Source organism: Thamnophis sirtalis, unplaced genomic scaffold, assembly GCF_051295495.1.
Source record: "Thamnophis sirtalis isolate CommonGarterSnake01/CBP01778 unplaced genomic scaffold, rThaSir2_p1.2 scaffold_2, whole genome shotgun sequence".
In the NCBI taxonomy this organism is placed as follows: Eukaryota; Metazoa; Chordata; class Lepidosauria; order Squamata; family Natricidae; genus Thamnophis; species Thamnophis sirtalis.
This window is the reverse complement of record NW_028261382.1, coordinates 174,177,803-174,204,529: the sequence shown is the minus strand read 5'-3', so window position 1 is coordinate 174,204,529 and position 26,727 is coordinate 174,177,803. Positions and strand designations below refer to the sequence as shown.

Here is a 26,727-nt window from a genome sequence, read left to right as displayed (position 1 = left end):
TCTTCCTTTCATGTATGAAATGTCTAAAATCCTCCTTGGCTTCCAAATCCAGAAAAAAAATTCACCCTTATCCATCTGCTAAGAACTGAAAGTGGTGTGTTCAAAGTTTGATTGTAGGCATAAATCGCATGGAGCTTTTGCTAAAATATGCCTTCTAAATGCCTGATGCCATATTTCATTATATCTGCATGGACAGAATCACCTGATCATTACAATCTCAGAGGCATTACTTAAAGTAACACAAGGCCAACATTAATTTATGGAATTTAAGGAATTTAGGGAAAATGATATTGGATTAAAAGTAGAAGTTAAAGGTGAATCTGAGTCACTATGACCTGCTAATAGGATCTTGTGGGATCTTGTGATCTCGGCATCTGCTATTCTCAGCCAAATTCAAATTAACGCAACAGGAGTTGAGATGCTTTCCATTAAAAGTAGCATAATCAGTAAATCCCAGGATAGTTCTGGCAGAGTTGGAAATGTGTCATCAGCCAATGTTTTCTTTCTCCTCAATCTCTGAATTTACCCAGACTAGACACAGAGTAGGCTAGAAAATGAATCTTGCAGAGACCCAAGATTTGGCTATATATGTGACAGGGACGTGCAGTCAGGGGAGGCAGAGCCTCACCACTGTCATCCTGAAAAGAAAAAAAAAATGTAAAAGGAAAAAGGCAAGAGCTGAGGTCAGGCTGAGCTAGTTGCTGCCAGTCACCATGGATGATTCTGCTTAACTGTTTAAAAAAGCCTCTAAAAAGCTCCCTCTACAGGAGGAGGCAGGAGAACGAGGTGCCTCATCTAGTCTGGCGTTTTATGATCACTCGAGCAGAGTTAAGTAAGGGTTAAAAGCCGAAAAATTCCTGTTCAGTTTTATATATAGCAACAGCACCTAGACTTATACACCGCTTCATGGGGCTTTCAGCCCTCTCTAAGCGGTTTACAGAGTCAGCATATTGCCCCCGACAATCTGGGTCCTCATTTTACCAACCTCGGAAGGATGGAAGGCTGAGTCAACCCTTGAGCCTGGTGAGATTTGAAGTGCCAAATTGCAGGCAGCCGGCAGTCAACAGAAGTAGCCGGCAGTACTGCACTCTAACCACTGCGCCACCACAGCTCATAAACTGGAAACCCTGTGGGTAAAGTCAGGGCCCCGTGAATCTGCACTAAACTTTGCAACAGTTCGATGCCGACACTCACAGTTGAGAAGGCCCAGTTGTAAAAGAGACGCCAGAGCAGTAAGGATCATGAAGAGCAGGAGACCCCCTCTTCTTCCGAGAAAACCAACCACCGGGCACATGGCCAGGCAGGACACCAGAGTGATGCTGGCCATGGTGTAATAGTCTGCATAAAAATTGTTGGTGAAGGACATCATTTCTTCATGACCCATCATACTCTTTGCAAAGCAGTGGTGTATTCCGTATCCAGTCAGCCTGTGGGAGACAACGTGAGACAAATAATAGGAACCATTCCTTTTACGACTGCACAGTAAATGATTATTTAGGATTATCAGGTGGGACTTAGCCCAATCCCAAAGAAATAGGTTTCCTTTTTAAAAGTCGGGTAGGGGGACGAGAAGGGCCCTAAATAATGTATTCCTCCCAGTTGCTTGGATGTCAGGACCTGTTGTGGCCCGCCAGCAGTCAGCAGAACTGGCAGTAATTGGACAGTGAGGAGATTGGGGAGGAGCGTGGGCAGAGGTGGGTTCCTGCCAGTTCGCACCTATTCAGTAGAACCGGTTCGTCAAATCTACCGAACCGGTTAGAAGAGGTTCCACCAGTGGACCCGGAAAGCAGGCCACACCTACAGAAGAGGTTCCAAACTTTGTTGAAACCCACCACTGCCACAGACAGACAGACAGACAGACACAGAGAGAGAGAGAGAGAGAGAGAGAGAGAGAAAGAGAGAGAGAGAGAGAGAGAAAGGAAGAAAGGAAGAAAGAAAAAAGAAAGAAAAAGAGTGAGAGATGAAAGAAAAAAAGAAAAAAGGGACAGAGAGACAAAAGGAAGGAAAGACAGAGAGAGAGAGAGAGAGAGAGAGAGAGAGAACACATGGCCAGCAAGCCACTCCCACCAGGTCACATGGCTGGCAAGCCACTCTCACAAAGGAGGCTACACCCACAGAGCAGGTTCCAAAATTTATATTCCTCTCCTGTGGAAAAAGACACAGCCGCAATAACTATGCAACCTGCTACAAGAAAACTACACATGAATGCACTCCCAAAGATTTGCATAGATTCATAATGGAACACTAATTCTATTCAATATATCTATATTGAGCAAAATTATTGTTCCACCATGAATCTAAGCAAATTTTGGCACGGAGCAGTTGCAATTTGCAATTAGTAGCACCTGGTACAGTGGTGGGTTTCAAAAATTTTTGGAACCTACTCTGTGGGTGTGGCCTCCTTTGTGGGAGTGGCTTGCTGCCCATGTGACCTGGTGGGAGTGGCCATGTGTTTTCTTTCTCTCTCTCTCTCTCTCTCTCTCTCTCTCTCTCCTTCCTTTTGTCTCTCTGTCCCTTTTTTCTTTTTTCTTTCATCTCTCTCTCACTCTTTTCCTTCCTTCCTTCCTTCCTTCCTTCCTTCCTTCCTTCCTTCCTTCCTTCCTTCCTTCCTTCCTTCCTTCCTTCCTTCCTTCCTCTTTCTCTCTGTCTGTCTGTGTGTCTGACTCTCTCTCTCTTTGTGGTAGGAATCTTTTTTTATCTTTAGTGTCTAATATCTGCGGGTATCAAATATCAAAATCTGTGAAAACTCATATCAAACTATAAATATTCTAAGACATGCTTATTCTAGGCAGATAACACGAACTGCATTGTTCGCATAATCTTCTGTACTCCTCCTTAGCCAGGGAAAGAACAAGGGACAGTGCAGAATAAAGAAATAATATACTTGTACATAAGAAACGAGCTGCTTTTTTCAATGTTATTTCACCGATCATGGACAAAATCTTGGAAGCCAATGTTCACAACCAAGAGGGACTATAAACTTGCTTTTAATTTAAAACAACAACAACAGAGTTTTGGTCCAATAAAGAATTCTATTCTATTCTTTTCTATTCAAATAACGAATTCCCTGTTCAATACTAAACTAAAAGACATTTTTCTACTCTAGCAAAGAACTGCAGAATCTAAAGGCTAGCAAGAAATCATGTACAATTAGATGGCACAGAATCTTATTTCGTTTCGTAGTGCGCAGTTTGTCTTTCCCACAATGAGCAATTTCCATTAGATTAGCGCATCAGTTGACACGATCAAAAGAGCAACAAATATTTGGATGATTTATTTTTTGTTAAAGAATTACTTCCTACAGGAGCCGGATGGATGTTTGAAAAAAGAATCTGTATTTGCAGTACCACTGAGTGATACCAAGACAGCATCAGGCATGTGGGTAGAACATTTAATGCTGCAGTTACCAAGCTATGAACATGCATATACAATCATTCCTAATATGGGCCCTAAAGAACTTTTACTATTCTCACTATTTAGATAAATAGATGCCTGTTCTGACCCCCCTCTTCGCTCGTTCACAAACGACAGCCAGACAGAACTTCAAAGGAAATATCTTTATCCGTCCCGGCTCAAGCTGGCTGCGAGCCCAAAATAAACATAGATAAAGTCTCTGGCAAAAAGTTACACAGCAAATGCAAAAACAAAACTCTTACAGCAAACCAGGTTTACAGAAAGCAAATCACTTATCCAAGTGTCTCTTTGAATCACTAACGCGAACAGGAACGGAACTGAACTCACGAACAAACGAACGACAAACGTTGACTTCTGCCACTAAGGCGTGGCACCATCAGTCTTTTATCTGCAGGAGAAGACCCTAACGAGCAACAACTGCTCAGTATCCTGCATCCCGAGAGCATCCTAAAACCACTCACTGATAGCAGCTCCAAAGGCTCCTACTGAGCCACAACAGATGCCTTACATAAAAATATTATGCCAGGGGGCAACCTGTCTCCAAAATCAACCTGCCAACTCCAAATCAACCTGCCAATCCTGTTTTTAATTGTTGTTTGTTGTTACAGTCATTCAGAGTGATATTGCTAAGTAAAAAAATCATGCAACAAAGAAATCAGTTCATTTTGAGGAGTATCTTCAAGTCAGTCATGACTCCTAGTGACTGCCTGAATTAATACCTGCAATTTACTATTAATATTAATCTTCTCACTGTTCCTGTCATCCATCTCCTCCCACTTATGACTGTATGACTAACTTTGTTGCTTGTATCCTTATGATTTATATTGATATTGTTTCCTAGTATGATTCGTTTGCTTATTTGTACCCTGTGACTATTATTAAGTGTTGTATTTTATGATTCTTTTCTTTTATGTACACTGAAAGCATATGCACCAAAGATGAATTCCTTGTGTGTCCACACTTGGCCAATAAAGAATTCTATTCTGTTCTGTTCTATTCAGTGGTGGGTTTCAAAATTTTTTAGAACCTCTTCTGTAGGTGTGGCCTGCTTTGTGGGAGTGGCTTGCCAGCCATGTGACTGGGTGGGAGTGGCTTGCCAGCCATGTGACTGGGTGGGCATGGCCAACTTGGAAAATATGGTGAAACTCACTTAACAACGCTCTTGCTTAGCAACCAAAATGTTGGCTCAGGAACTCTGGCATTGAAGTGTGCAAGTCTTAAAGCTGTCAAGTTAAAAGACCCTTGGACCCCTAACCCTTTAGAAAAAAAACCCCAGGGGTGTTCAAACTTGATAGCTTTAAGACTTGTGGACTTCAACTCCCAGAATTCCTCCTCTCGCTCTTCATCTTGATGATGTGCGGACAATAATAGTAAATACTATGATGATGATGATGATGATGATGATGAAGAAGAAGAAGAAGAAAAAAGTCTAACGTTCAAGCTACAGGAGTTGCTGATGCTAATAGGTAAATTACACTAGTATCAAGAGTTACTCTTGATAATCCTTCTTGGGGGGGGGCGTTCATACTTACGAGTTGATGCAGAGCACAACAATGTTTTTCCACAGGTTTCTCGTTCCCACCACTTTAACAATGCAAACTTTTTTCGGTCTCCTGGCAAGCTCTTTCTCCAGTTCTGAAACAAAAGCAAACATTTCATTATCTAAAAGGTGGGCATTTGGGAACGAGGCAGATCAGCTCAGCGGAAAGAAGGAAGTTCTAATTAAAGCTCCTTGTCCCTTTTTATCCAAGGTTCTGTTAGACAGTGAGTTGTGTTTAAACTGCAGGCGTTGTGGTTTCTGAGGTTTGGGAACCATGCAACGGAAAAAAAAGAAGAGAAAGCAATACGCCTCCCCTAATCTTGATCTCCTTTTTGAATTAATAATTAATTGAACCTATTCCCCTTTTCCTTTCGAGCTATCAAAGCCTTGGAGAGTTTTACGATCAGATTAAACGAGGCGTAAATTTCAGGATTATAGTGCCCACAACCGCAGCTGGCAGAAGATAAAATTAAAGAATTCTTAACCCAGTCACTTAGTTTGTTTCATAGGCTCACAAAAATGTTACTCCTGATTTCTTATTTCAGCTTGCAATAGTTTTGCTAAATGTAGAATCTATCTCATTCCCTTCTGCCCATCCTTGGATTAAATGTTCCATCTTGTCCTTCAGAGAGTTGTTAACCTTGTTAAAAATGAACAAATCCACAAAAATGTTTTGAAATGGGCATGGACAGTCAATTACCTCACTGTCTTTGGCAAATTAAAAATGCCAGCAGTTGATCAGAGTAGGTAGATGGGAGGTTTTTTAATGTATTTGTTAATAATTTGAAGATGAGAACCTGTTAGTCTGACCCTACATAGAAAATGGTTTTCCCTTTATTTTTTAAAATAAAAATGTCAGCTTTCAGAAGATTTCTGCGTAGCTAAAAAATTTCTATCACCAAGCCATAAACACAAGGGAAATAAATATAATTGCTTTGGCACGCCCATAGATTTGTTTCCCCATTCCCTTGAATCTTTGTAAAGTTCAAGAATTCAAATTTTTGAATTAGCGAAGCATCTCTCAAGCACAGGAAATCCCATATAACATGAAAAAAAGACCAAAAGAGAGAAAAAAAAGATTTTTCAATTCATCTTCTTGTAAACATTACTGACTTTCTTAGATAGCACAGATAAGATAGGGTTGAGTCAACAAAACAATCAGACAGAAGGCCATTGCAGAACTGGTTTTTCTTGCTTTATTCTTAAAAAAAACCCTATGTTTGTGTGTGTATATACGTGTGCAATTGAAAAAACTGAAATACCTGTTAGGTTACCTATAGGTTTTCAGTGTGACAGTCCTTTACAGAAGCTTTTGTGAAAAGCAACAAGGGCTTATAACTTTGTTTTCAGTGGGGTTGGACAATGATGATTTTCTGATTAGGCTTATCAAGAGGTTGCAGGCGAAAAAACATTATGGAGAGCCATTTTTGACTAGTGGTTGAGCACCAGGCTAGAAAGCAAGAGGCTGTGAGTTCAAGTCCTGCCTTGGCCCTGAGTGTCTTTGAGCCAGTCACTCGCCCTCAGACCAACTCACCTCAAAGGGTTGAGGTTATGGGGAAAACAGAAGGAGGAAGGCGTGTTGCAGTGGTGGGATTCAAATAATTTAACAACCGGTTCTCTGCCCTAATGACCAGCAGAGTAGGTGGGGCTTGGTGGTCATGTGACTGGGTGGGCGTGGCCAACTCAATGTCACTCAGGTCGATGGGCACTTCACCTTAGTTGTTGCAATGGTAATAAGGGTTAACCGGAGAGGCAGTTTCTGTAAGCAGGGCAATAAAGATGAGGCTAGAAACAACACCAGGATGTTTCCTTCCTGCCTTCCTTACAGGATTAGCCCTGTAAAGTGGGGAAAAAACATAAGGAGATTTCTTCCAACAACCGGCTCAGGGTTGACTCAGCCTTCCATCCTTCCGAGGTGGGTGGAATGAGGACCCAGACTGTGGGGGGCAATTTGCTGACTCAATTTGCTAAAAATCTGTAAACCGCTTAGAGAGGCCTGAAAGCCCTATGAAGCGGTATAGAAGTCTAATTAATAAATAAATAATACATAAAAATAAATAAATAAATTGTATTAGCAGAGACTTGCTAATCCCAGCCTCTGCTTCTCCATGAGTTCGTTGTATGGAAATTCTGTTTCTGGCAGCCTGCTCATACATTATCTCTAGCTTGGCTGCTTCCCACATCCCCCCATCTGGCACTTTCTGACAACAAAGCCATTAGAGGTCCGTGACACGCAGTCCTTTTTCTTCACTTCCTGACAAGAGCTGTGGGCAACCACCTGTGGCCTATGAGAGAGGAGCCAATCAAACAGGTAAAAGGAAGCATGGTTTGACTGACAATATCAGGGAACAAAAACAGCATTCCCTTACTCTTAAGTTCGCAGTCCAGCACAAGATCATGAAAAGCAGTGTTATGTTTCCCTAAATAAACCACATCCGTGTAAAGGATTTTCTTTCCTAGGAGCGATGAGCTTCCGGTTCGGATAATCTATTGTCCTCAAAATAGAGAACATTCGTGTGTGCATAAACCAGGCTGACTTCCAGGCATCCGAACTCATTTACAAGCAGGGATCATCCTTATCTCCCTTCTGCAGAGTTTTACTATTTAATGGCTAATGGAGTATGTGTATACACTGCACGGGTCTCCTTCTCAGAGTGTACTTGGGGAAAGATTCTCTGCCCCTTTTCACAAATAAAATAAAAATGGAAATTAAACATGTGCTCAATACACCTATTTCCCCTTCCGTTTTCCAGAAAAAAAACACAAAAGCACCAAATATTGGCAGTTCAACGCAGGTTGTGATTTAACAACCACGCACAGTAACAAAGGCTCTGTAGGAGGCCCATTTTTTGCAATACAGAAATGGAAGAATGGCTTTTATAGAGTCAGGACTCTCATAGGTAGCAAGCATGATGAAACAGACTTGCAAGGCCAGCATACAAGCTTCAGCTAACAAAAGGCTGATAGACAATCATCCAGGAAACTGCAAAGTCATGGACTGGATTCAATATAGCTAGTTATCTGTTGTGGCCCAGCAGGAGCCGTTGGAGCTGCCACCAGACTCCGACAGAGAGGGGCCCCTATGAGTCGGCTCTGGAGGATGTGGAGGACCCTGGACAGGGTTCCAACTCCGAACAGGGTGCAGAGAGGGTGGTTGGCCACCAGGAGGCGCCTGAGCCTTGGACCAGTGGGGAGGAGACAAGGGAGAGTGAGCCGGACGCCAGCAGTGAGTTGTTCCTGGATGCATGCCACCAAAGAGCTAATAGGCATCAGGAACAGTTGCGCAAGTACAGGAGGTAATTGCACTCAGCTGGTGGTCATTAGGCTCCTCTCCAGACTATAAAAGGACTGCTTGTGCACACACCCCTCTTGCAGAGGTCAACGCAGGAACTAATGTTGGAGAACATTATTGTGAGCTTGGCAGGCTGGATTGCTGCCACGGCTTATCTGTGCTGGATTGCTGCCCAAGTTTGTCTGTTCTGGTTTGCTGCCAAGGACCTGTCTGTCTGTTAATTAAATGCCGTAACTAATCTTTGGCTCGGAGTGTGTTGGAGTGGGACGAGGGGGGTCAGAACAGTTATCTAAATGTTATCTATACTGCTGCAACTTTCTTAATCTATGTCCGCAACAACAAAGGCTAAGCGAAGTCTTATTGAAAATAGAATCATTTGTAGATCCAGAAAAATACGTATATAAAAACTTGTAAAATTGTCATCTCTGGAGCAAAACACAGCAGTTCCACCATCCAGATGTCAGATCATCTGGAACATCATCAATGTCATTTTTTTTCTGCGTAAAAAGGGGGGCATGTAATAATTCAGGGTAACACAGAGATGCTCTAGAAGTTGGGAGGGGGACTACTGCCCCTTTATGACTTGTGGACTTCAACTCCCAGAATTCCTGAGCCAGCCATGCTGGGAGTTGAAGTCCACAGGTAATAAAAGGGCCTTAGTTCCCCACTCTTGCTGTAGGGCATACATTTGCTATTGAGAACTGATACCTCCTTATTGGTTCAGATATATTCAGTGGAAGATTAAGGCTCACTGGTGCTCTAAGCACTGACAAATCTTGGTGCCCCCCTCCTTTGGGTTTAACCACCAAGGTGGTGCAGTGGTTAGAGTGCAGTACTGCAGCCACTTCGCTGACTGCTAGCTGCAGTTCAGCGGTTCAAATCTCACTGGCTCAAGGTCGACTCAGCCTTCCATCCTTCCGAGGTGGGTAAAATGAGGACCCGGATTGTTGTTGGGGGCGATATGCTGACTCTGTAAACCGCATAGAGAGGGCTGAAAGCCCTATGAAGCGGTATATAAGTCTAACTATTTTTCTTTCTCAACTTTGTGGTGCTCCCCCTCCCCCAAACATGTGCTTAGTCTGCTTAATGGTTTAATACACTACTGGATAGATTATCCAAATACACCGGAGCAGAACAGAGCCCAAATCACTCAACCCATTACATTTAGGAGAGTCCATTGTGCATTTATTTTTCATTTTAAAGCACCCAATGCAGTGGTGGGATTCAAATAATTTAACAACTGGTTCTCTGCCCTAATGACCATCTGGGTAGGTGGGGCTCGGTGGTCATGTGACTGGGTGGGCGTGGCCAACTCAAGGTCACTCAGGTCGATGGGCGCTTCGCCTTAGTTGTTACAATGGTAATAAGGGTTAACCGGAGAGGCAGTTTCTGTAAGCAGGGCAATAAAGATTAGGCTAGAAACAACACCAGAATGTTTCCTTCCTGCCTTCCTTACAGGATTAGCCCTGTAAAGTGGAAAAAAAACAAAATATTTCTTCCAACAACCGGTTCTCTGAACTACTTAGAAAGTTACCAACCGGTTCTCCCGAATAGGTGCGAACTGGCTGAATCCCACCACTGACCCAATGGTAATGTGGCTACAAATTTGCTTTTATAAACGTCCAGCTGGTCACTTGATTCAGATGCATCCTTCTCCCAAAATTCAGTTCAGGGCAGGACACAAAATATGAATTAAAGGGAACAGAAGGGTCAAATTACAATACAAAACAAGACCATCTAAATGATAAGTGCTGTTCTATATTTCACATTATGGAGCAAAATATCAAGCTGAGATACATAAGATATTTGGTGGGGAGGAAACCAAAATATGTACGATAGGGAGGTTTGGACAAGATGCTGCTGCTTCTGTTGTAATTCTTGAATCTGCTATACATTTTTCAGTTTGTACAATCAGAGACCGAGTAATTTTCTGGGGTAAATGAACCTTATAGTCAATGACTTCTAAAATTCTCCTGTGCAAAAGTGAATAAAGTTACCATCTGCAGTTGTCCAGGATTCCTTGGCCACCATCTTAAGCAAAGCACCCCTGGCCACAAAATTATATTCCTAATTTGTTGTTCTCTTGTCTCTTTCTGGCTTTCTAAGATATATTTTTTTCCTAATGCTTGCCCTCTCATTTACTCATTACTTTACTTTAACTCAGTACTTTACTTTACTCAGTACTCATTACTTTAACTAACTTAGGAAGAACGAGAGACATTTTCTGTAAAATCCATTGTGAAAAGGTGCTTTCTTGACACATTTGTCCTTGACAAACTCATGTACAGACAGGAAAGCCCTTAACATATGGACTTTGGAGATAGTTTAAAGGAAAAAAAAAGTGTTGTGATAAGGACTAAAAGGAGAGAGAGAGAAGAAAGAGGACACCAATTGATTTGTTATGCCTACAAAAACAGATGTGTCCTGTTTTCTAACGTTATTAAACAAAGCTTGCAAGAGTGGTGTATCTCTGCTAATATCGTGGGCTTAGATAGTTTAAGCCTTTAGTCCTGTGGAGCTGTTGATTGTTCTGTCTTGGAAGTAATGTACCCAGCTCATTTAAGTTATATGAAGCATTACAGGTAGCCCTCGACTTACGACAGTTCATTTAGCGACGGTTCAGAGTTACAGCAGCATTGAAAAAAGTAATTTAAATCAACCATTGCAGCGTCCCCATGGTCAGACAATCAAAATTCAGATGCTTGGCAAGTGACTCATATTTATGACGGTTGCAGTGTCCCGGGGTCAAGTAATCCACCTTTTGTGACCTTCTGACAACCAAGTCAATGGGGGGGAGGGGGGGCAAATTTACTTAACAATTGTGTTACAACTGCAGTAATTCCTTTAACAAGTGCGGCAAAAAAGGTCGTAAAACGGGGCAAAATTCACTTAACATCTGCGTCACCAACGAAAAATTTGGATTCCAATGTGGTCATAAGTTGAGAACTATCTGTACTTCTATATTCCAAAATAATTTGATTCTTAGTATCAATAAAATATTATTTACCCCCTATTTTGATATGGGACATAATTGAACCAAGTAATTCTTGTCTCCATTTTGTTGGTTAAATAACCTGAAGGAAAAATAGCATATGAGTTCTGGAATCCAATTTTTTTTCCCCAAAGCAAAATTGCAATTTTTTAATCTGCAATGTGCAAAACCATCCGTGTGTACTTTTATTGTCTACTTCGCATAGCTTCAAAAGCTTACCAGGTTAAAAGGTTAAGGCATTTTGGATAAAAATATGGTGGATTATGCAAAATATCTTTAAAAGAAGGATAAAGTTTACTCCTCAGTTATTCTTACTAGGTATATGTACTGACTTTACAGTGGTAGAGACTAACTTGATTCTGCACCTAATAACGGCAGCAAGACTGTTGGTGGCCCAATACTGGAAGAAGGAAGACTTGCCTACAACTCAAGAATGGACATTGAAAGTCACAAACTTAGCCGAGATGGCTAAAATATCGGCATATCTTAAAGACCATTCCAATGAGAGATATAAACGAGACTGGAAAAAATGGATTGACTATATACAAAATAAATACGGGACCAAGAAATTCCAGTTAGCCTATGCTTAAGATCAGAAATGATTTAAATTGTTTAAAGTTGGTTCAGCAAGAAGAAGCTAAGGTCAATGTAGAATGTTATTAATTTTTTTTATTTCTTTTTTTTCTCAATAGATTTTAGACTGTGTTTGTTAGAAATCCATACCGTGTACGGGTTCTGGGAAGTCGGGGGGGGGGGGAAGGAGGAGGGGGGTTGGGGGAGAGGGTGGAGGGAGGGAGGGGCATATATTAGGCTAGACAAGAATTTGGTGGTAAACTAGAATTATTTTGATATACAAGAAATTGTACTTTGATGTCTTACTGATTGAGGAATGATGAAATGTTTGCGTTAAAAGAAATAAAACTTTTGAAAACAAAAAAAAAGCTTACCAGGCATCACTCCCTTAATATCACACTCTGTGCTCGACCTATTCCTGTGAGTCAGACGAAGGATGAGTTTCTTTGCGGCTTCAAACTGTTTTGTAGCCATCAGCCAGCGAAGAGATTCTGGGAAAATACTTCAAAGGGAGAGAATGTGTTAGTCAAGGTTCTTAAAGGGTCACCAGCCTTTTTGAAAAAGGTTTTTTTTTAGTTTTTAATATCATCTTCTTTTTCTGTCTGGATGAATTTCGTTTTCTTTCTTTTTTAGTTGAACTATGGATAACAAATATTATCAAGTAGCTAAATTAACCCAAATGCAAGATGAATAAAGAGAAAAAGATGCCAAATAATCTACTAAAAAGTAAGTAGAGAAACAGTTACTATACATTAGAGTATTATCCTATTGTGATCTATTGTTATTGGTTCCACCACAAAACCGCGGACGACAAAATCGCGCTCGACGAAAGCGCGTGCGTGACGTCATCACAGCGCAACGAAAACATCGCGCTGTGATCGATAAATGTAAAAATAAAGCGAAAACCTTACCCTAACCCCCTCAAACCTAACCCTAAACCTAACCCTAAACCTAACCCTTAATCTAACCCTAAACCTAACCCTTAACCTAACGCTAAACCTAACGGTAACCCTTAACCTAACGCTAAACGTAACCCTAACGGTCTAAACCTAACCCTAACCCTAACCCTTAACCTAACCCTAAATCTAACCCTAACCCTAACCCTAAATCTAACCCTAAACCTAACCGTTAACGTAATGCTAAACCTAACGCTAACCCTTAACCTAACGCTAAACGTAACCCTAACGCTCTAAACCTAACCCTTAACCTAATCCTAACCCTAACCCTAACCCTAACCTTTATGTGAATCGGCTTGCTTTAATTTTATTTTTATTTCAATTTTTAATTTTTTTCGTCGCGCTGTGATGACGTCAAATGCGCGCTTTCGTCGAGCACGCTTTTGTGGACCGCGGTTTTGACGGGTCATGATTGTTATTGAGGTAAACCATAAAATCCAACCACATTTGATAGAAATATGGTTCCTGTCTCTGATGTCTCATTAGTTTAACTTTGCCTGTGATTTAAAAAGCACAGGCTGGAAGAGAAATGGCAGAGGAAAAAAGATGGTACTGTACTCTTCCCACTATTTCTCTCAGTGTCCATACATTATATTGCCAAAAGTATTCGCTCACAACTGAATCTGATTATGTGGATGGGTGAGTGTTGTGGCCCAGCAGGAGCCGTTGGAGCTGCCACCAGACTCCGACAGCTAGGGGCCCTATGAGTCGGCTCTGGAGGATGTGGAGGACCCTGGACAGGGTTCCGACTCCGAGCAGGGCGCAGAGAGGCTGGTTGGCCACCAGGAGGTGCCTGAGCCTTGGACCAGTGGAGAGGAGACAAGGGACTGTGATCTGGACGCCAGCAGTGAGTTCCTGGATGCCTGGCACCAAAGAGCTAATAGGCATAGGGAACAGTTGCACAGTTACAGGAGGTAATTGCACTCAGCTGGTGGTCATTAGGCTCCTCTCCAGACTATAAAAAGACTGCTTGTGCACACACCCCTCTTGCAGAAGTCAACGCAGGAACTAATATTGGAGAACATTATTGTGAGCTTGGCAGGCTGGATTGCTGCCACGGCTTATCTGTGCTGGATTGCTGCCCAAGCTTGTCTGTGCCAGTTTGCTGCCAAGGACCTGTCTGTCTGTGAATAAATTCCGTAAAGTATCTTTGGCTTGGAGTGTTTCGGTGTGGGACGAGGGGGGTCAGAACAGTGAGCGGATACTTTTGGCAACATAGTGTATATAGTGTCATGGAAATTTGTGATCAAACACTTAGCAATAGCAATAGCAGTCAGATTTATATACCGCTTCATAGGGCTTTCAGCCCTCTCTAAGCGGTTTACAGAGTCAGCATATCCCCCCCCACAGTCTGGGTCCTCATTTCACCCACCTCAGAAGGATGGAAGGCTGAGTCAACCTTGAGCCGGTGAGATTTGAACCGCCGAACTGCAGCTAGCAGTCAGCTGAAGTGGCTGCAGTACTGCACTCTAACCACTGCGCCACCTCGGCTCTAAAATCCTCATATCCTGTTCTAGCTAAACATCCATAATATTTAATACCAAAATGTTCTAATCCTCCATGTATATAATTTATTATCATTATCCTTTCTTTATTTAACTATTTCCTATATCATAACATTTTCTGCACCCTAACCACTGCGCCACCTCGGCTCATTTCTCTTGTAACGTTTGGCTCCATACATTTGCCTGTTACTAATGAACCCCTTTCTGAAAGTAAAGTAAATCGTAGGTACTTACAACCAGTACAGTAACATCAGCAGGAAAGGGCAGATGATTACGGCTTGGAGAATTTGCCAGTCCTTGCAGAGGGCAGCCAGCCCTGGCATCAGGAACTGTCCTGCCATCGCTACGAAGCTTGCTATCATGGTGATCATGAAGCGTTGGTTAGGAAGGCAAAGCTCTATCCCTGAAAAAAATATAAATAACGTTTTGAAAGCGATGACAATCAAAAAGGGGGAAAAAAAGAGATAAAACCTTTGAAACGGTCACTCTCAGTGCTTATGAAAATAGCCATATATTCAAAGAGGGTAATTCCTATCTGGAATATTAAACACAATATTAAACTTTGTTTTAGGGCTTATGGAAAAAACTGCAAAGCTACCCAGCTGCTGCTCTGTGCTACTCTCAAGAGTGACGGTCCGCATTTTTACAATTCAGAATAGAATAGAATAAAAGAGTTGGAAGGGACTTTGGAGATCTTGAGAGACCGCCTGCTGCCAATTACCTCCCACAGACCCATTAGATCTCACAGGGTTGGCCTCCTCCGGGTGCCATCTACCAGCCAATGCCACCTGGCTATTACCCGGGGGAGGGCCTTCTCTGTGGCAGCTCCGGCCCTCTGGAACGAACTCCCCGCAGAGATCCGGACCCTCACCTCTCTCCAGGCCTTCCGAAAAGCCGTCAAAACCTGGCTTTGCCGGCAGGCCTGGGGGTGATGAGTTCCCTCCCCTCTCGACGTGTATGGTTGTGCGACTGTTGTTTACTTTTATTATTTGTATTTTGTCTTTTTATGTTCCCCTTTTTCCCCCTTGAATTGTTCGCCGCCCTGAGTCCTCCCGGAGAAGGACGGCATACAAATAATAAAATTCTATTCTATTCTATCTTCCAATCCAACCCCCTGCTCAGGCAGGAAACTCTATAGCGTTTCAGGCAAATGGTTATCCAATCTTTGCTTTGGAGAATAGCTTGACTTGGCAATTTATTTGCATGAATCCAGGTTAAAAAGGAAAAGGGAGAAGGGGCCAGCCTAGAATCCACTGGCTGGACACTGTCAAAGATGACACCAGGATGACCATGGCAGACCTGAAAGAGGCAGTGCAAGACGGAGAGTGATGATCCACACAGTGGCGGAGGGTCAAGCATAACTGAACGTCTGTCCCGAGTTTATATTCTGGGAATCACATCAAAACCAGTTAGACTTGACTTAACCAAGAGTCACTGTTTTCAATTTCTATAAGAGCCGAGGTGGCGCAGTGGTTAAATGCAGCACTGCAGGCTACTGCTAGATCAGCAGTTCAGCGGTTCAAATCCCACCGGCTCAGGGTTGACTCAGCCTTCCATCCTTCCGAGGTGGGTAAAATGAGGACCCAGATTGTTGGGGGCAATATGCTGACTCTCTGTAAACCGCTTAGAGAGGGCTGAAAGCCCTATGAAGCGGTATATAAGTCTACCGCTATTGCTATTGCTATTCAATCAAATTAATCATCTCACTTGGATCCAGATTATATTTACCACTGGAAAAAGAGTAACATTTTGTTTTTTGGTTTTTGGTTTTTAACAGCTACTACAAATACCAAATATTCGCTTGGCATCATAAGATACTTATTCCCATCTGAACATCCCAGAAAATCATTAGTGGCCTGAATATTTGACCGTCAACAAGTAAACATTTGGATGTAGCAATAGAAATAGCAGCTAGACTTATATACCGCTTCATAGGGCTTTCAGCCCTCTCTAAGCAGTTTACAGAGTCAGCATATTGCCCCCAACAACAATCCGGGTCCTCATTTTTACCCACCTCGGAAGGATGGAAGGCTGAGTCAACCTTGAGCCGGTGAGATTTGAACAGCCGAACTGCAGAACTAGCAGTCAGCTGAAGTAGCCTGCAGTGCTGAATTTAACCACTGCGCCACCTCGGCTCTCTCAGGTATCATAAGATGCCTATTCCCATCTGAACATCCCAGAAAATCGTTAGTGGCCTGAATATTTGATTGTCAACAAGTAAACATTTGGATGTGCCATAGTTCACCTAATTAAATGTCACCCAACATATTTAGAAAATATTTCTACTCTGTGTTTTGGAAACAGAGTTGAAGGCATTATTTTGCTCTAGATCTTATCAGTTCAGTCTGTATTGAAAGATAACACTGGCTTTTTAAAAAAACAATTGTTTCCAGTTCAAAATATTGTTGTTGTTCAGTTTGGCTGCACTGTATTTATTCTTGCGGGGAAAAAAATCTACAAATATAATATATGCACAGTTGTTTCTGCTACCAGCAGGGAACAACAAGAGCTGTATTGCCCATTCTGCTTGTAATAAGATGCACGTAAATGGTGAATGGTTTTGGATGGAAAAGATTGCTCACACATGCTGCAGCGCAAAGCAGCATAAAAGATTGGTTGGCATTCTTTGATTTTATTTCCCCCCCTTGATTAAAAAAAAGAGCAAGAAATACAAAAGAGAGAAAAAAGAAACGAAATCGAAGAAAACCCAACCAACTCACACTGCTTTGCAACAAAAACACAGCAGGAATGTAATAGGATTCAATAAGTTATTCCAAATTAGTTTACAAATGAAGGCAAATATACATGTCCAAAGATAATGTTGCAAGATCGAATCTGGATCAGCCACTGGGACCAGAGATTTAGTCTTCCAAGGTTTTGGATTCATGCTGGATCCATCTTCAGAGAGATCTTCTCTCCGGAATATGTGCTTGGGCCTATCCTGTGAGTCATATTTATGTGGTGCCTTCCTATTGGCTGTTTTAAGCTTGTGTCGAACCAATGACGGAGGAACGTTTGCTTCAACGAACTCTTTATTAAATCAGAACAACAGTAACAGCTCAACAGAATAGAATAGAACAGAACAGAACAGAACAATTTATACTTGTAGCTGTTAGGCGGGGAACCAATAGGAAAGCTGTAATTTTCCTGCCGGCCAGCAGGGGTGCCAGAACCAATCAGGGCTTCTTCCTGATCCCTCTGCAGCCGCCAGTCGAATCTCCGAGGACATAACAGGCTGATTGATGTGTTGATGGCTGGCGATTGCTGTTGTTTCTTCATGTTGCCAACCCTCAGCTCCTAAGTACTTGATAATCTAGGAGCCAAGGGCTTAGCAACAGAAGGAAACAACAGCCGCCATCAACACATGGTGCGTACATCTCTGGCTGGAGTTAAAACTTCAGCCTGTATTTAACACATTTTGTCAGTTTTTTCCACGATGGTACACATTGGAGGCCCCCCAAAATATATCTTGGGACGTCACATATCAACTCCCCTCGCCTTCACCTCATATTAATTTTTCTGTTTAATAGGCAGACCTATTTCCTCCTAGTTAAGGCTACGGTTTTCCCAGTTGCAATGGATGGCTGTGAAAGTTGGACCGTAAGGAAGGCTGAGCGCCAAAGAATGGAAGCCTTTGAACTCTGGTGCTGGAGGAGACTCCTGCGAGTCCCTTGGGCTGCAAGGCGATCAAAACGGTCAGTCCTAGAGGAGATCCACTCTGACTGCTCTTTAGAAGGACAGATCCTGAAGAGGAAACTCAAAGACTTTGGCTACCTAATGAGAAGGAAGGACTCACTGGAGAAGAGCCTCATGCTGGGAACGATGGAGGGCAAAAGAAGAAGGGGACGACAGAGAATGAGGTGGCCGGCTGGAGTCATTGAAGCAGTAGGCGTGAGCTTAAATGGACTCCAGAGAATGGTTGAGGACAGGAAGGCCTGGAAGAACGTTGTCCATGGGGTCGTGATGGGTTGGACACGACTTCGCAACTAACAACAAAATTTCCTCCTCGCTAGTCTCTTCCTTGGGAGAAGATATCACTAAACCACTAAGTGTCTGAGAAAATAATTCTATCAAACTGGGGATTATATGATAACCATATTTAGATTTTGGGCAGGGCTTTTGGCCTTTCATATTAATTGGCTTGGCAATATTGTATTTCAGCAAATAGGATTGGTTATATGGTACAATAAACCAGGATGGCTGAAGATGACATCATTAAGTCAATTCAAAGTGAGAAGAAACATTATCTTACTTCGAAGGAATGTGAATTAGGAGGAAGAAGAATATACTAAAGGACACTCGGGCATCTGTGAAATGGGTGGACATTTTTGTTCTTATTGTACTCTCAACTGAAGGAAATCAGGATAAACATTTTAAAGGTTATAAAAACAAAATTTATCATATGGTCCATGAAAAATGCACTGGGGACTCTCTCTCTCCTAAAAATGCAACCAGCGATATACAGTAATTCATAAATGTGGCACGACATAACCGCGAATGTCAAAAGCACGCCGACAAAACCGTGGCGCTAAAACCGCGATGTCAAAAGCACGCCGACAACAGCGCGCTGACAGAAGCGCGATTTAAGTTAAGGTAAGGTTTAGGGTTAGGTTTAGGGTTAGGTTTAGGGTTAGGTTTAGGGTTATGTTACAGCGCGCTTCTGTCGGCGCGCTGTTGTCGGCGCGCTTCAGCGCTCATTCGTCTCCGCGGTTTTGACGGTGCGGTTTTGTCACCGCGGTTTAGTCACACGCGCTTTTGTCATACGCGCATTTGTGGTGGAACCATTTATAAATGGTATGTTTGGAAAGCTAATTTTATAAAAACATGATTAACAAGCAGAATATGAACCCTAATCCTAATAAGTATTTATTCATCTGCGAAAAACGTTTTCATGAAAACAATAACATAACCCTACTGTCTCACTTTTGGCTCCTTCAGATATCTCTCTGTTTACAGATGAGAAAGGGAATAACACGGAAATGATTTGATACTTAATTGTCCTTGTTATCGGCTCTTTCAGGTTAAGGGTGCAATGCAATTATCTTAAGGAAAGAAAAATAAATGATTATTTCAAGTTTTAAGTGTGGACAAAGGAATGTGGAAGGGAAGAAGTGCTGGACTGAATTATGTCTTAAGAGACTGTATTCATAGTAGACATAACAATTATCTGCATAATTGATAAATGTAGCACAGGCAAATGTACACATAATAAAATAAATAAAATAAAATAAATATTCTTATTACTGATTTGTTTATTTGTGGACCAAAATACCAGCCACAACAGTAATGGTAATATTGAGCACTATGTAAAACAGCCTTCCCCACACTAACTCTTCTAGATATTGGCCATGTCTTGGATCTTCTTGATGTGCCCTTTGTTGTCGTGTTGTCTGAGAACTCTTGGAGGCACTAAATTCAGGAAGGTGAACACAATGTATTTCCAAGTGTTCAAAGCACTTCCCAAAAACTTTTTACCACTTCTTAGAACAACTATTGCGAGCCGTGGCACGACAAAACCGCGAAGCCCTTATCCGCGGAGACATAAGCGCGTCGCTAAAGCCGCGACGTCATCACCGTGCGTCATCACCGCCGCGACAACAGCGCGGCAACAGAAGGGCGCTTTAAAACGGCGCCACGGCAGAAAGCCGATTTCAATTAAGGTAAGGGTTAGGATTAGGTTTAGGGGTTTGTTTTAGGTTTAGGTTTAGGGTTAGGGTTAGGGTTAGGTTTAGGGTTAGGTTTAGGTTTAGGGTTAGGGTTATGTTTCCTGGGAAACATAAACTGTCTTCAGGGGTTACAAAATTGTTCCACCTCCGTCTCCTCGATCCTATCTCTTCTGAGCTGACAGAGGAACTCTAAAATCACCATGGTAAACAGGTTCGGCTAAACTCGGTAGTAAAATTTAATATACATTTAAATCTAGACAAGAGAGCAGGATCATGCTTGGTTAAACATTGGTATACCTGCCTTTTGATCGTTCGGGCAATCTAGAAGAGGACAGGAGGTACAATTAGTCCTACAAGATACAACAGTTCGTTTAGCGACTGTTCGAAGTTACAACGGCACTGAAAAATATTGGACTTATGGCCATTTTTCACGGTTTTGACCTTTGCAGCATCCCCATGATCATCTGATCAAAATGCAGATGCTAGGCAACTGGTTTATATTTATAACCGTTGCTATGTCCCAAGGTCATGGGATCACCTTTTGCAACCTTCTGATGAACAAGGTCAATGGGGATGCCAGGTTCACTTAACACCTGTTTACTAACTTATTTTTTTTAATTATTAAAAAGTTTTAATAAGTTTTACAATTGTATACCTTTCCCCTTCCCTCCCTCCCTCCCCCCCAATCCCACATCCCCTCCCACCCTCCCCCCCCCAACCTCCCAGAGCAAAATACAGGGTATAAGCATTTGCAAGTTTAATAACATTTATATGCCACCCAATCCCGTAGGACTCCGGGCGGTTTACAGTACAGAATAAATCAAAAATAAAATACAGGGGGGAAAAAAAGATAGATTTAAAAACAGCACACCATGCACTCCGTTCTAAATGGGGCTGGACCGTATTTTGGGGTCAACAGCCCCAGGCCTGCCGGAACAGCCAGGTTTTAATGGCTTTACGGAAGGCCGAGAGAGTGGGAAGGGTCCGGATCTCTACGGGTAGATCGTTCCACAGGGCCGGGGCAGCTACAGAGAAAGACCTCCCCCGAGTAGTCGCCAACCGGCATTGCCCGGTCGACGGTACCCGAAGGAGGCCCAGCTTGTGAGATTTTATAGGTCATTGGGAGGTGTGTGGCAGGAGGCGGTCCTGTAGATATCCAGGTCCCAAGCCATGTAGGGCTTTAAAGGGCTTTATCATACACTAAAATAAACTAACTAACTTTACCATCATACCTTCGCTTATACTTTAACTCCCCTTTTGTAAAGCTAACTTTAGATAAATTTTTACATTCCTTGTTCATTCATTCATAAGCTAACTGAAATTTCTTAGTCCCATATTTATTTTGAATATAATCAGTCCTGTTTACTAACTTATGACCTGCAGTGATTCACTTTAACAACTGTGGCACGAAAGGTTGAGGCAAAACTGACTTAACAAAATAAAGTTTGGGCTCAATGGTGGACACAGGTTGAGGGCTACCTGCATTACAAACTTCAATTGTGTAATCCTTTATTTAAAATGGTTTGTGGTAAGAGAGAGAGAGAGAGAGAGAGAGAGAGAGAGAGAGAGAGAGAGAGAGAGAGAGAGAGAGAGAGAGAGAGGACAAAACCGCGGTCCACTAAAGCGCGCCCGATTAAACCGCGTCGCTGACGTCATCAGCAGCGCGACAACAACGACCGCGGAGAAAAAAGGGTGCTTTAAAAAGCGCTTTTAAAGCAAGCCGATTCACGTAAAGGTAAGGGTTAGGTTTAGGGTTAGGGTTAGGGTTAGGTTAAGGGTTAGGGTTAGGTTTAGGGTTACGTTAAGCGTTAGGGTTAGGGTTAGGGTTAGGTTAAGGATTAGCGTTAGGTTTAGCATTAGGTTAAGGGTTAGGTTTAGGGTTAGGTTTGGGGGGGGTTAGGTTTAGGTTTACGCGTTAATTTTAGCTTTACTGCTCACAGCGTGCTTTTTTCGTCGCGCTGTGATGACGTCAGGTACGCGGTTTCGTCGAGCGCGCTTTAGTCGACCGCGGTTTTGTGGTGGAACCAGGAAAAGATGGAAAGGAGACATCAGAAACCATAGACTAATTGATAGGCAAATTAGTCAAATAAAACCATGCTAGACTTTGCACAGCAAAGAGAAGGTATGGTAATTATAATAAAATGTTCCTCAAAATAGACCTGGATTTTCATCAGCACTATTAATTTATCATTGCAATTTTCTCTCTAACATTTTCTAGTCACACTGTCATTCTTACAATAATACCCACTATTTTTAGCAGCAAGCTACTAAACACGCACCTCCCTTTTCCCCATCCATGATACCTTAATCAGAGATTTCTGATTTTACGCCAAGGGGAAATAATACGCAAGCTATTAGGTATATATTTTGCCCGACTCAAAAAGACCACCCCTCCCCCCCAACAATTTCTATTCTTGCCAGCAAAATAAAATTCTGCCTGGCAATATATGCAGGTACAAGAAGTTCTAAATACAGGGTTATTAATTGGAGCATTTGAATTTTACACCAAAATGCCAGTTGCTTGAAGTTTCTTTCTTGTGTTGGGAGATGCTGATTCAGGCCTTTTATTAAAAAAAATAAGTCTTGATTTCTGTCTCGAAAATAAAAGCAAATTCAACCAATAAAACAACAGAGGGAATAGAACAAACCTCCTTATGGACGTGACCCGTCAAAACCGCGCTCGACAAAACCGCGCTCGACGAAAGCGCGTACCTGACGTCATCAGCAGCGCGACGAAAAAAATTAAAAAATAAATAAAATTAAAATTAAAATAAAATTAAAGCAAGCCGATTCACATAAAGGTAAGGGTTAGCTTTAGGGTTAGGGTTAGGGTTAGGTTAAGGGTTAGGGTTAGCTTTAGGGTTACGTTAAGCGTTAGGGTTAGGTTTAGCGTTAGGTTAAGGGTTACCGTTAGGTTTAGCATTAGGTTAAGGGTTACGTTTAGGGTTAGGTTTAGGGTTAGGTTAAGGGTTAGGTTTAGGGTTACGTTTAGGGTTAGGTTTGGGGGGGTTAGGGTAAGGTTTTCGCTTTAATTTTAAATTTACCGCTCACAGCGCGATGTTTTCGTCGCGCTGTGATGACGTCACGTACGCGCTTTTGTCGAGCGCGCAATTGTCTACCGCGGTTTTGTGGTGGAACCCTTATGGATAGATAGATCTATCACTATCACAAGGAAAGGAAGCATCTATTGGCTGCAAAGATCTGGACAAACAGTAGGTGGCAGCAAAGAGTTAAACAAGATACAGTATAGCTTTGCTGGCTGAGGAACTCTGGGAGTTGAAGTCCACAAGTCTTAAAGTTGCCAAGGTTGGAGACCACTGTTTTATAGCACCAGCAGGTAAAATGCTTTAATCTAATTCCATTCCTGACACATTGCTGACTGTATGGAGTCTCAGAGAGTGTCCTTCATCAGTCCTTTCCCCTGCATGGGCTGTCTATGGAAACGTTCTACAAGCTTCTTCTCCACTGAAAAAGACCCATATATCTTTGAGGAAGCAGATTTGGTTTATGGTTCAATGCAGTGGTGGGATTCAGCCGGTTCGCACCTATTCGGGAGAACTGGTTGGTAATTTTCTAAGCAGTTCGGAGAACCGGTTGTTGGAAGAAATCTCCTTTTGTTTTTTTCCACTTCACAGGGCTAATCCTGTAAGGAAGGCAGGAAGGAAACATTCTGGTGTTGTTTCTAGCCTCATCTTTATTGCCCTGCTTACAGAAACTGCCTCTCCGGTTAACCCTTATTACATTCTAACAGCTAAGACGAAGCGCCCATCGACCTGAGTGACCTTGAGTTGGCCACGCCCACCCAGTCACATGACCACCGAGCCCCACCTACCCAGATGGTCATTAGGGCAGAGAACCGGTTGTTAAATTATTTGAATCCCACCGCTGGTTCAATGTAAGATATACATCCAATCAACGATTGGAAAAAATAAATAAAAATCAAGCCAGATCTTAGCAACATTTGTGAATACAGCTGAAGAAAAAACACCTTTTGGGTGACCTCTGAAGCATTCGGGCAAATGACTCTTGCAAAAGAGAAGGGAGAATATGAATCTCTTATAAAGCAAACTACTCCCTCTTGTTTTATTTTCCTTTCTCTTGTTTCTTTCTTTTTTTGATACACACCTTGTGCTAGAACACCTTGTCTTTTAATCTATCTTGCCCTTTACATTCTTAGTGGAAAAAAAACCACAGGTAGGTGTTATCTCAGTTAAATATTTGCTTGGGGGACGACACCAAAGTCCTCTAGCTGCTGTGAACAACTAGAGGAATTATTCCAAAGAAGGTAGCATTTAAATCACTGTTCCAAAATAGAACTTCCGTGCATTCTTGCCTGAGATTCTTACATATGGAAAAAAAATCAGCAAAAATGAATATCTGTCCCAGTGCCATGGGATGGGGTGGGAGCAGTGGTGGGATTCAAATAATTTACCAACCAGTTCTCTGCCCTAATGACCAGCTGGGTAGGCGGGGCTCGGTGGTCACGTGATCATGCGGGAGTGGCCAAGTCAACGTCACTCAGGTCGATGGGCGCTTCGCCTCAGCTGTTACAATGGTAATAAGGGTTAACTGGAGAGGCAGCTTCTGTAAGCAGGGCAATAAAGATGAGGCTAGAAACAACACCAGAATGTCTCCTTCCTGCCTTCCTTACAGGATTAGCCCTGTAAAGTGGGGAAAAAAACAAAAGGAGATTTCTTCCAACAATCGGTTCTCCGAACTGCTTAGAAAGTTACCAACCGGTTCTCCCGAATAGGTGCGAACTGGCTGAATCCCACCACTGGGCGGGAGGTTTCATATGATGGATTTTTAAATATTGTAAATTTCCTGTGTGTGTGTTGGGTGGCCATATGAATTTGTCAAACAAATAAATAATGCCCCAGGTTATGCAAACTGTCACTGCTTATGAAGGGTCTTGAGGATGTCCAGAGGTCTCCAAACACTGATAATCCTTGACTTATAGGAATTGGACCCCAAACTTGGATCTCCTCTGCACTTGTGAACAGCAGTAATTTGGACAAACTTTTGACTTGAAGAAGCCACTACCGTATTTTTCGGAGTATAAGACGCTCCAGAGTATAAGACGCACCAAGGTTTTGAAGAGGCAAATTAAAAAAAAAAGTTTTTGAACTCTGCAAACCTCGCAAAAACGGGCCTGTTTTTTTTTAAAGGGCATTAATAGCCCTTAGGAAGCTTGTAGAGTGTTCGGTGTGTGTGTGTGTGTGTGGCAAAAATGAGCAAAAACTGTTTTGCTCAAAAATGAGCAAAAACTACAGTATTTTTCAGAGTATAAGACACACCAGAGTATAAGACGCACCAACGTTTTGAAGAGACAAATTTAAAAAAAAGTTTATGCACTCTGCAAACCTTGCGAAAACGGCTCGTTTTTTGCAAAAAGGGGCCTGTTTTTTGCAAAAACGGGGCTGTTTTTTGTCAAAAAAAGGGCATTAGGAAACTTATAGAATGCTCCTGGGGTGGGGTGGGGGCAAAATTGAGCAAAAAGTGGCCCATTTTTCGCTTGTTTCTTCCCTCCCTAGTTCTAGGAGTTCTCTGAAAGTCTCCTACAAGCTATGCACGGCCATTTTGGTGAAGGGCTTTCAGGAGGCAAAATAATGCCTTTTGAGGGAAAAAGTGCGTCTTATACTCCAAAAAAATACGGTAATTCTGAGAGTCAGTAATTTAAGTAGACAATGGATAAACGGGAGATCAACTCCTATAGGTAGAAGCTCAGGGCAGGGAAATAAGGCTGTGCTGCCAATTTTTTTTTATTCTAGAGCTTGTATTATCAGCTATTCCTCCTTTTTATAAGAATGTCCCTTCTTTTAGTAAACCTTTTCTTCATTTTCTTCATCCTTTTATAACATTTACAGGATATTAAAGGTATTTATTTTTATTCCCATTTGTTTTAATAGATCTATAGATTACTTAATAAACCACAATTGACTGGGTTCACAAATGACTTGGGGAAACCAAAACCAGGTAAATCCATACTGTAGCCTTGCTGTGTTTATAGCAAACAACTATGATAAGTGCATTGGTGGGTTTAAATTTTTTTTAGAACCTCTTCTGTAGGTGTGGCCTGCTTTGTGGGAGTGGCTTGCCAGTCATGTGACTGGGTGGGTGTGGCCAACTTGTAAAATGTGGTGAAACTCACTTAACAACGCTCTTGCTTAGCAACCAAAATGTTGGCTCAGAAACTCTGGCATTTGAAGCACGCAAGTCTTAAAGCTGTCAAGTTACAAGACCCTTGCACCCCTAACCCTTTAGAAAAAAAACCCCCAGGGGTGTTCAAACTTGACAGCTTTAAGACCTGTGGACTTCAACTCCAATAATTCCTCCTCCAGTCATGTTGGCTCAGGAACTCTGGCATTGAAGCACGCAAGTCTTAAAGCTGTCAAGTTACAAGACCCTTGCACCCCTAACCCTTTAGAAAAAAACCCCAGGAGTGTTCAAACTTGACAGCTTTAAGACTTGTGGACTTCAACTCCCAGAATTCCTCCTCCAGTCATGTTGGCTCAGGAACTCTGGCATTGAAGCACGCAAGTCTTAAAGCTGTCAAGTTACAAGACCCTCGCACCCCTAACCCTTTAGAAAAAAAAACTCCCAGGAGTGTTCAAACTTGACAGCTTTAAGACTTGTGGACTTCAACTCCCAGAATTCCTCCTCCAGTCACGTTGGCTCAGGAACTCTGGCATTGAAGTGTGGAAATCTTAAAGCTGTCAAGTTACAAGACCCTTGCGCCCCTAACCCTTTAGAAAAAAAAACCCAGGGGTGTTCAAACTTGACAGCTTT

At 42.3% G+C, this 26,727-nt stretch overlaps 1 protein-coding gene across 1 annotated transcript in view; it reads right to left on the bottom strand.

Moving 5' to 3' along the window:
- Nucleotides 1–26,727, bottom strand: part of SLC22A23 (solute carrier family 22 member 23) — a 101,094-nt gene that overhangs the window by 12,688 nt on the left and 61,679 nt on the right. Inside the window, exons 4-7 of the mRNA XM_087707526.1 lie at nt 14,507–14,675; nt 12,186–12,313; nt 4,947–5,049; nt 1,195–1,427 (exon numbers count right to left, since the gene is read on the bottom strand). Of these exons, the coding sequence (XP_087563652.1) occupies nt 1,195–1,427; nt 4,947–5,049; nt 12,186–12,313; nt 14,507–14,675 (633 nt within the window). The remainder of the gene's footprint in view (nt 1–1,194; nt 1,428–4,946; nt 5,050–12,185; nt 12,314–14,506; nt 14,676–26,727) is intronic.